Source organism: Euprymna scolopes, chromosome 2 (genome assembly GCF_053919585.1).
Source record: "Euprymna scolopes isolate OS-2025 chromosome 2, ASM5391958v1, whole genome shotgun sequence".
Lineage (NCBI taxonomy): Eukaryota > Metazoa > Mollusca > Cephalopoda > Sepiida > Sepiolidae > Euprymna > Euprymna scolopes.
Genome location: NC_136483.1, coordinates 56,113,652 through 56,124,790, shown reverse-complemented (window position 1 = coordinate 56,124,790; position 11,139 = coordinate 56,113,652). Strand labels below are relative to the sequence as shown.

The 11,139-nt window shown below is 38.4% G+C and overlaps 2 protein-coding genes across 2 annotated transcripts; both read left to right on the top strand.

Annotated features, from left to right (window-relative positions):
• Positions 1–6,133: 6,133 nt before the first annotated feature.
• Positions 6,134–8,941, top strand: LOC145239776 (uncharacterized). Its single transcript, XM_080103247.1, has one exon. The coding sequence runs from the start codon at positions 6,134–6,136 to the stop codon at positions 8,939–8,941; it is 2,808 nt and encodes a 935-aa protein (XP_079959373.1).
• Positions 8,942–9,550: 609 nt separating this feature from the next.
• On the top strand, positions 9,551–10,012 carry LOC145239775 (uncharacterized). Its single transcript, XM_080103231.1, has one exon. The coding sequence runs from the start codon at positions 9,551–9,553 to the stop codon at positions 10,010–10,012; it is 462 nt and encodes a 153-aa protein (XP_079959357.1).
• The last annotated feature ends 1,127 nt before the right edge of the window (positions 10,013–11,139 follow it).

Below are 11,139 nucleotides of genomic sequence, written 5' to 3'. Positions count from 1 at the left end.
AAATGTCTGCATTAGACTTAAATGCTTTTACAGTTCCGAATTGTCTTTCTTCCAGATAACGTCACTGGAGTCGACAGAAGTATTACTATATCGGCGTACTAAAATCAACCAACCTACATTTCAATGAAGCGATATGATCTATGCTAATGGGAGTCTGATGTTTGACTTGAAAACATCTCATAAGAAGCGTTTCTCTTTATTGATAGAAGTCGAGGAATACGAAAAATCTAACCGTTAAGACAAACTTTAATTTAGATATCTGTTATGTAATCAAATATATGTTTGCTCCCATCGTGTCTATCGTAACCATATGTCTCACGAAAAAGAAAAGCGAGTCGTTTCTTTCTTTTTTTACATACTTACTAGAAACATGTTGCTTAGAAAATGCTTCACTGATAGACAAATATTTGCAAAATGATACACATAAAATAAACAAACAAGAAATCTTTGTCCACAGACAAAAAACGATGACGAATAATAATTGTTGTGGTGTCCACCTTACGGATAATAATCAACTCTTTCACTTACTATAAAGATCGGGAGAATATGTCTCTCGGCATTATACACAAGTTATACGCCCCCCCCTTTCATATTTTCCAAATAATTTTTTGTGGGTGGGTGGGTGAGTTTACCTGCATTTAATTTTCAACTGACAAAACTACTTATCTGCCACATTTTCCAGTCTCTGGTTCTTATACTAAAGCACAGTTTTATTATTGTAAATATATTTCATTCGTTTCTGTAAATAAATTTTTTTCTGTTTTTATTTCCCAGCTTCCCACATCATGAATATATTCTCATTTTGGTTAGTCACAGAATGATTTTGTTTTAGTGATTGTTAAGTTAATCAATATTAGTTAGGTCTGCATTCTCATCAATCACCCATTTTTAGCCTTTGATATTTTATGCTTGCAGTCCTCCCAGCGTTGCCCAGCCGTAAGATACGCATAAATATTTTGATTCATACAGAAACTGGGATATGTGTATGTGAGTATTATGTTTTTTTCTAAACAGTTCACTTCTTCTAAGTAAAAAAATTCTCGAGCTGAGATTGAAACCAAAACAATGATTCAAGTATAATAACCATTAGATCATCTTGACACAACCTTTACAAAGTGTTTCGAAACCTACTTATTCTTAATATAAAGAAGCTGTTGTGGTTCACGGTTGCGCATGCGCATTCGTAAAACAGTTGATAAACAGAAATCGGATGACTCCCAAATAACTATTTTTCAATTTTTATCCCGTAGCAGCCCTTATTTCCGGATCAAAACGGATTAAAAAGCTTTATACGTCTCTGAATACCCTATAAACAAAGTTTCAAGTGTGTAGACCAAAAAGTCGTCGAGTATAAAGGTTGAGAAGTGTCCTCATACGCAAACACACACATATTCTCAATTTTATAGATATAGATTTTGTATAAAATATTTAATTATAAATAGCTATACACAAGTTATGCATACTTGGCAGTCGGACTGACGTATAAACACACGCTTTATTTGTTGTATTTGCTTTTCTTTTGAATATATTTCGTTTCTATTAAATATTGAGTCGTGTCTTTCTTTTGAAACCTTATCGGTCCACAACAATAATATAGAACTTGAACTCGAGTATTTTTGCTCATTTTCTTGCTATCATCACGGACGAAGGGACAATCGATAGACAAACTAGGTCTGACCTTAAATGCTGCAATGCGCTTTTGAGATGAGAATGACAAAAACGTAAAAATGCGTCAGAAAGTTTTATAGATCGAATCTTTCTCTTCAATCGTCTAGGATTATCAATTCATTGATTATGATATCTCTTCCATAAATATTCCATAGATATGTTTCGATGAATAAAATTTGTAAAAATATTTTAGCAGACGGACGGAAAGCTCTCTAAGGTTATTTCAACTCATCAGGAGAAAATCGTTAGTTTAAATAAAAGCATAATATACTGATAAAATGCAAAAAAGCATAAATGAGGAAAGGGTATTGAATGTGTCAATGAAGTAAACAATATAATTGATTAACAATCGATTAAAACAAATTTATTAATATTCATTAAAAATGATTATAAGGCACAATATTAGCTAAACATATCCCCGACAAACCTGATAGCAACAAAATCTCACCCCTTCACTATTGAGGTCCCTAAATGCCAAAAAGCTTTCTATTCTAACAGTTTCTTCTCTTGAACAGCTAGACTTTGGAATCCCCTTTCTGTTACCTACTTCCCTGACTGTACTGATATGTAGAAGTTTAAATGTAACATAAACCATCATTTTAGGCTTGGTCCCAAACAATAGTCCTTTACGTCCAAGTGGCGATATGCCTTGTTAGGAGTGAACGTGAGTAAAAAAAAAAAAAAAATAGATTTAAATATTTTACAAACTTCCTGTACGAAGTTGCCAAATAGCAACAAAAACAGATTCCAAAAATTTAAAAGACCTCAGAACAGTTTGTTTCATAGTTTTTTTTGCTTGTTTTTTTTTTTTTTTTTTTTTTTTTTTTTGCACTGTAAAACATTTCTTTGCAGTTTGTCCATAAACTATCTCCCCAAGGAAACTATAAAAAAGTGAAACGTTATCAATGTATATGTATTTTAAATATTTACGTACATCTGATTTTAATTGTTTTCATTTAATTATGTTTGTAAATTTTCCCCCAAATAAAGTTATATTTATAGGAAGTTGTTTCAAAGACAAACAGTTTATTTAAAGATTAAATTATAGAACTGGGAATAAATACTCATCGTGAGAAATAAGTAAGAATCATTTTTTAGTACGCTTGATTTACACGTCATTTAAGGCATACAAAAAAATAAACATTTTGAAGTGATGTTTTATACATGTATGGATGGTTAGAAGAGAAAAAAAAAATTATAGCTCATTATGCTGTTTCTGTTCTTATTCATTTGGCTTCCCAGAAGGACGAAGTTAAACGCAATATCGGCTTTTAATATGGAAAAATCCAGATCCCATAAAGAAGTACTCTAAACTTGAAGAGAAATAAAAATTGTTTAAATCTAAAATAACTTCTTACAGAAAATAGGTACAACACTTTGTTTCTAGTCCAAAATATCGGTTTTCTACGATTTTTTAAAGTACCCCCCCCTATTTTATTGTGACAATCTTATGAAAAATTCCTGAATTATTTTTAAGTGGTGGAATTTCCGAATAGCGATTTTTTTGCATTCTCATTCTTACAGGCTCCCTTATATTTGTCATTCAAAAATGAATGATAGTAAACGCTAATAATAAAAATAAACCATCTATTTACAATCACAAATTATTAAATCGATATCGATATTAGTCACTTACAATTGAGAACATTCAGGTTAATGTAGTTTGCCTGAAGCACTGTTTAGTGTGTATATAAAACTTTAAGGAGGCAATGCAATGTAGGAGTGTAACATATCGGTACACACCGAAGTAAGTTATATAACTGTGGAATAAGCTATGCAGATTCATATTTTATTCAGACAATATATATTAGGCTGGTGCAAAAATAATGTCGTTCATTGACGTATACACATCTGATAAAAAATGACATTATTTTTGCACCAACCTTATATATATATACACACAGTGTTCTCCAAGTTAATTTCATTTCTGTTTAATTGCAAATCATTCAGGCAATTAAAATGAAATATGAAGAAAATATTTTCAATACAATTTTGCTTTCATCTATTTTCCTATTTTTTTTTTAATTTTGAATTCTATCTTATAGAAGAAGAAAATATTATTGACTTTGCCATTAATTTTTTTTTCATTTTGGTACATTTTATGGTGCTTATGCACAGAAAGGTACCGTGTTTGTTTTTATAGTATTTTCAAGTTAAATTCAAGTTTAACGCTATCTTTTGTTTATTAAACTGTTAGGTAAAACTACAGAATAGTTACAAAACACCCTCCCCTCACCATGTTAAGAATAGCTTTCTAAATAATAATGTTATTTTTTCAGCACGGAACCTTTTCTGCATTTCCCATTTTAGAAATAGATATCCTAGAAAATTTAATCAATTTCGAGTTCACCAAACTTTAATGCACTTTACCAAACAACCTACACAATATGAACTGAAATGGTTTGTCATTTTTACCTTAACCTAACCCTAAACTAATCCTAACCTATCCTTAAATTAATTTTTAGTTCCGTTCATTTTGTGTAAAAGCCTAAACACTTATTTAGCTTTCTCCGTTTGTCGTTGGAACTGCTTACGCAACGACTACAAATATCTGAATACTTATACCTATTTTTAAAAAGCATCGTTATTTTTGTTATCAAACCTTCTTCTATATATCTTCTATCTATATATATATATATAAAAGCGAAAATGTATGCATGTATGTATGTTCGTTTTTTGTGTACGCCTATAAAAGGCTTTTTTCACCGTGATTCTCGGTTGGCTCGCTCCTTCTTAAAACTTTTTATATGCTGTCTAAATAATAATAATAATAATAATAATAATAATAATAATAATAATAATAATAATATCTACGACTAAGGAACTCGGATCGCGGCTATCTTTAATTTACCCGACTTTTACAAGCTATTTTCGAGATATTTTTTAAAACAGGGTTGTTTTGATCTATCCCCCAAACATTCACACACCTCCAAACACCCGGGCAACGCCGGGTACCCCCCCCCGCTAGTATTAAATAATAAAAAAAAGGCTTGAACTAAGTTGCGAACATAATACACACAATCAAAAGTAAATTGCATAAGCTCTAAATTAAATATACGTGGAATTCTAAGTATATCAAAACGAATAATAATTTAAAAAAATACAAGAAATTAATTTGCCTGAAGTAATTTTAAAATGAACAAGAAAATAAAAACTTTTTTTTTCGAAAAATCAATCGTCAGAAGATCAATATTTTTGCAAGTGATAATTGGAAAATATTGAGATTAAGAAGGACTTATTTTTCAGTTCGTTTCTACCGATTATAAAGAGAATTCTATTTGAAAATTTTCTGTCGTTCATTTTGCTACTTCAGTTTCTGTGTAATCATGTCTGGCCAACAATCTCGGTCAAGATAAGAAGCGATCTTCAAAAATTCCGATTCCGCCAACCTAATCATCAAACTGTCTATTAAATCATCTACATATGATAGGTTTTCAAAAAAGAGGACATAAAATGATGGTAATTGTTAAAGATCACGGCCAGAACAGAATGTGAGAAAAGATTCTATATAGGCATTCAAAGTAGTTTTATGTTGTTGCATTTTTATTCAATACTAGCAGTTCAGCCCGGCTTTTCTCGGGCCCTATTGTGAAAAATAAAAAGGGGGGGGTAATGATTGCTCAAGAGAGGGAGAGCGGTGTGCACTTACCTTGCTTACTAACAAAAAAGAGATTGTCTTGCCTTCTCTGCCTTTTTAAAGCTTTTTTTCCACAGGTCAGGTGACAGTTAATCACATGACCTTTTGGTTATTTAAAGGGAGATTCTTCCCAGTGGTTTTTTTTTTCCCCAGATGCATTTGTGGCTAGTGCCAGAAGCTATTCTTTGATTACCTAAGCTTTGCTGGCTAGCAATTGTTAACTGACTGTCACGTCGCGGAAGGGGGCAATTCTTTCGCAACTTAAGGTAGGTGCACATTGCTTCCTTTCCTCGACTGAGCAGTCATTGGATTTTAAGGGAAAATTAAATTTTTTTTCACATTTTGCGAAAGAATCCTTTACTAACATGGATAGAAGCAAGGCAGATTTACAGAAAAGAATTTCTATGGACCAAAATCAGAACTATTCTGGAGATGGCTCACTTGGAAGATGAACTTTCCAGTAAATCATTTGCTGCATTGCAGAAATCTGTTATCGAATATTTGACTGAAGTTGACATTTGTGTTAGTAAGATTCAGCTGTTATCTGAGGAGGAGGAGGACTGGGTTCAAATTGAGAAAGAATCTCTGGCACGTACCCTGAGATTCAGAAGGGAACTTGAGCAGCTCGAATTAAAGTTCCTCCCTACTACGTCTGAGTCTATAAGTTCTGCTCCATGTTCCCCTGGAATGTAAAGAGGTGCGTCTTCTTTTATCGTGAAGCCGCCTCAGCTTCAGATTACTGGGTCTACCTTTGATGGGTTGGAGATGCAATCCAACCCCATGAGTTTCAGGAATTTCCTATCCAGATTTGAAAATTGTGTGGCCGGCATGGCTAACGATGCTGAAAGACTGAATTTCCTGAAATGTTCGCTGTCCGGTCAACCTTTGTTGATCATCAATCATATAACGATTTGCAATAGGAATTATGAGGTGGCCCTTTCTGTCCTGAAGAGCGAATACCTCGATGAGGATAAAATAATAGACCACATATTCCAAGACATTTTGGACTTCACCTATAAACGAGATAGAGGTTATACCACTCTGACGAACTTCATTACCAAAGCAGCCTCTCTTCTGGCAGAGCTGGAAGGTTCATTTGGCTGTTCTTTCTCTAAGGACCATTCTTCGGGGGCTCGAGTTATGGCGAAGATTCTCGTTTCCAAATTCCCCAGAGAGGTCCAAGGGAAGCTGATTCAAATTTCTGGGAAGAGAATCCCCACCTTGTCGTCCATTTTGCAGGATACTAGGGAAGCGGTTAAACGTCTTCTCATCAAGGGAGACGAGCTCCCTGGCTCCACCCTTAATACTAGTCGGGGGTCATTGGGGGATATTTCAAGGCCAAGGCCTGGTCCCTCTCGAAGGGATTCTTCACTTCAGGCTAACTCTACTTGTCGCACTCCAGGTGGAAAGTTCTCATGCCTCCCCCCTGTTTTGTGTGTTACCTTTGGCAAGGATGGCAACCAGGTTTCCGCCAACTGTTTGTTGGACACTGGCAGTGGCCGGACTTATCTGTCGGGTAAGGTGTTGGAACCCCTTGGTCCCTTAGCGTCCATTGGACTGGACTGCGAACTTAAATTGACTACCATACTTGGAGACTGTGATAGGCACTTTAGGGAAGTAAAATTGGAGGTGAGTGTTGGATCTCCTTCTCCATATTCTCTTCCTGTACTAGTACAGGAGGATCTGGATATATCTGTGCACATTGAGGAGTTAGGCACTCTTTTAGATGGGTTCCAACGTCATAATTGCCCTCTAGTGGGTAGATTTGAGAGAGGCACAAACTTCATTCCAATTCATGGAATAATTGGATTGGATTTTATTCAAAGCTTGCGAACTCTCCAACTGGTTCCTTGTTTGTATGGACAAGCCTTTATTACTCCAACAGGACTGGTTCCCTTTGGTGAGGTGAAGCAGTTCCTTGATTTAGACCATTCTCTGGATGCGAACCCAGAGAGCCTTACATTCAATTCTGTTCTAGCATCAACGGCTGAAGTCAACCCCGCTCACCTTTGTTTTGTGCTGGAGTCACAGAGCAAGTACGAGGATCCACTTAGTGATTTTTTCCCCGACAGTGACGTGCAAAGGGGGTTGGAGAAAATGTTCGGGGTGGAGTCACTGGGAATAACAGAACAAGGATTAACAGATTATGATGAGTGGAAGATTGCGCTCTTCCAACAATCCATTTTGTTTAAAGATAACAAGTATTATGTCCAGTTGCCCTGGGAGGAAGATAAAATATCGCGTGTCCCTTCCAACCATGCTGTCGCCTTGCGCATATTAGAACATGCAGCACGAAACCTGGAGAGGAAACAGCTTTACCAGGACTATCTGCAGTTTTTTCAGCAGCAAGAACGGGAGGGTATAATAGAGGAGATTTTTGTGCCTTCTCAGAGATTTAACGAATTTATTTGGATTCCGCATAGACCAATTGTGAAATCGGACCCAACTACGACCACCAAAATTCGGCCAGTATTCAACTGCAGCCTCAAAGTTGGGGACTCTCCATCTTTGAATGAAGCTACTTACCAGGGAGTAAACTTAACAACTGACCTATTGGATTTGCTACTCACTTTCCGCTCCAATAATCATGTTGTGTTGGCGGACATCAAGAAGGCCTTTTTGATGATCCGCCTGAAGCTGGAATCGGATAAGAACAGGTTTTTTTTTTTTTTGAAGGACGGTGAACGACTACGTTGTTTTAGGTACAACACAACCATTTTTGGGTTTGCTTCCAGTCCATTTATTTTAAACTATGTTCTTCGGTATCATGCTGCACAGTTTCCTATGGATAACTGCAGATTTATGATGGAAAATCGTTTTTATGTGGATAATCTCATCATGTCTAGTGATAGTCCAGAGGAGTTGTGTGGATTATACACTCTCTCTCGGGAGCGATTACATCAGGGAGGTTTCGAACTGCAGTCATGTAATTCTGACCATGCAGGAATTCGAAGCAAGATGGAGGAGCATGGTACACTGAGTGTCCATGGCAGTGGTTGGGAAAAGGTACTTGGTTATCGGTACTGTCCTCTCTCCGACACCCTTCGATTGGCTGCAGTTGAGTGCAACCCTGATGCTTCTACTAAAAGACAAATTCTTGGAGAGACCGCGAGAGTCTATGATCCTTTATTGATGTGCTTGCCTGTTTCATTGCGAGGTCGAATTCTGCTAAGCAGGCTTTGGGAGAAAGGATTAGGGTGGGATGTGCCGGTTCCACCTGAATTTTTTTCCTTATGGAAGAAACTTTCTTCAGATCCTTCTGGATTGGAGACCATTTCCTTTCCCCGTAGGGCACTCAGTGAGAGTGAACCTGGCGAACTCTTCCTATTTTGTGACGCCTCACCGGAAGCCTATGGGTTCGCGGCATATGTGGTTCAGAAGTGTCGATCTTGTTTGGTATTTGCCAAAGCTAGGGTGGCTCCTTTGAAAAAGAAAACACTTCCTACTCTGGAGCTCATGGCTGTGTTCCTGGCCATGAAGTGCCTACCTACGATTCTAAGAAATTTTGGAGGATTCACTCCTTCTGAAATTCACGTGGCCACAGATTCTCAAGTGGTCCTTTCTTGGCTTATCTCGAGGACCATCAAGAGCAAGAACGTGTTTGCCCGAAATAGGCTAAATATATCCAGCAGATGAGCGTTGAATTGGAAGCCACTCTCAGTTTGTATCGCTCATTTCGGTACATTCCAACGGCAGAGAACCCCGCTGATTTGATCACAAGAGGAATGACGCTGGAAAGGTTCAAAACCTGCTTCCAATTCTGGTGCTATGGTCCAGGTTGGTTGAGTGGCGGCACCACTCCTTAGGCTACTCAAGACTTGCCGTGCCTCAACAAACACAGCCAAGGTATAGCTAGTGCGTCTTGGAATGCTGCGATCCTCCATGGAGAGGAAACACCTACTGTTCTGCCCCTGAAAAGATTCTCTTCATTTAATAAACTCTTAAGAGTGAATTCCTTAGTCCTGAAATTTATCAATCGCTTGCGTCGGTTAGAAGTCGACAGTGAAAAACTGGCAGCAGTTTTGCTTATGCGGACGATGCAACGCCAGGTATATGCTGAGGAACTAGATTTTTTGCTAGATCCCTCGGGCAAGACGGTACCTGGGTTGGTGTGGGACCTTGATTTGTTTATTGATGATGAAGGTCTCATCAGGTGGCAGAATTGGTAGATCTCTCCACTTTAGCAGGGAGGTTAAACACCCTATTCTGTTGGCAACGAGTCACCCGATTACCAAGCTTATCATAATGGATGCGCATGCTAGGTGCCAGCACTTAGGGATTGCATCCACTTTAGCGGAACTGAGACGTTGTGGTTACTGGGTGCCAAAAGGCAGACAGGCAGTGAAGACGATCCTTACTTCATGCGCACTGTGCCGAAGGTACAATGCCAGACAAGTCTTGCCACCCAATGTAGCTAACCTGCCCGTATCCCGTATTGAACTGGAAGTTCCCTTCAAGCATACGGGAGTGGATTTCACCGGTCACCTTTGGGTTAGGCAAGGTGTTAAGGAGGTGAAAATGTATCTACTGATCTTCACGTGTCTCAGTGTCAGAGCTATACACATCGAAGTGGTATCTGACATGAGTGTGTTGGCCTTTCTGCAGGCATTGGTGCGGTTCACGAACCTGTATGGCATCCCGTCTACCATCTATGGTGATAATGCTAAAACTTTCATTGGAGGCGGTCGATTGTTTAAAAGATGCTAAACCATGATTACCAACAGAAGTTTGGCTCCTGTTCTATCAAGTTCTGCCACATTCCACTTTACTCACTTTGGGTGGGAGGTGTTTGGGAGAGGAGTATCCAGACAATTAAGAATTGTCTTTACAAGGTGGTTGGTAGTGATGAGATGGATTATTTTTCGTTATTTACCATCATATCGGATATCCAAAGAGCTATCAATAACCGCCCTCTGACTCATCGAGAATCTACAGAGAAAGAGTTAGAGGCAGTAACTCCTAACATGTTTTTGCGGCCTAATAAGAGTCCTGGGTTGCTTTTAGATCTGAACAATGAGGATTTTGCCTCCCACCTCCCACCCAGCCGAGAAAGGCTGCTCAGGACCATGCAGTTTCGGGACCAGTGCCTGGAGAGTTTCCGCACTCTGTGGTATAATGAGTACCTGTTAAGCCTCCGGGAGAAACCCAGGGGCGTTCTAGAGTGCCCTTCCAAAACAGATTAAAGGTTGGAGATGTGGTATTGGTGAGGAGCCCACATAAGCCTCAGCCGTTTTGGGTTCTTGGGATCATTTTGGAGATGTTTTATGGAGACGATGGGGTAGTCAGGTCTGCCAGGGTAAAAGAGGGGGGGTGCGGTGCGTATTCAATCGTTAAAAAAACTATTCCCCCTTGAATTATCCTTAAGTGGAGAGGATCAAGATGGATCCATACCTGCACCTGTTGATGGGCCTAAGGATGGGATTAACGTTATTCCTTCTCAATCAACACCTGCCAATGAAGTAATTTGGCTTTGTCCTATATGCGGTTCTCCACAAGGTGATCAGGACATGATCTGTTGCGACGGATGTGATGACTGGTGTCACTTCCAGTGTGTGGGAATCGAGTCTCCACCTCCTGCCAGACAGAAATGGTATGGTCCAAGTTGTGCACCCCGGAGACGGCAGCGAGGTAGACCTAGCCTCCTCCCTGAATAATTAGTAACCAACAAAAAAAAAATAACCAAAAAATTATACTGACAGGTTAACTTCCTTGAGTAAGTGCATACCTTATATTTTTTGTTTTCCTTTCTTTTTCTTTCCTGGGGAATGTGTGAAAAATAAAAAGGGGGGGGTTAATGATTGCTCAAGAGAGGGAGAGCGGTGTGCACTTACCTT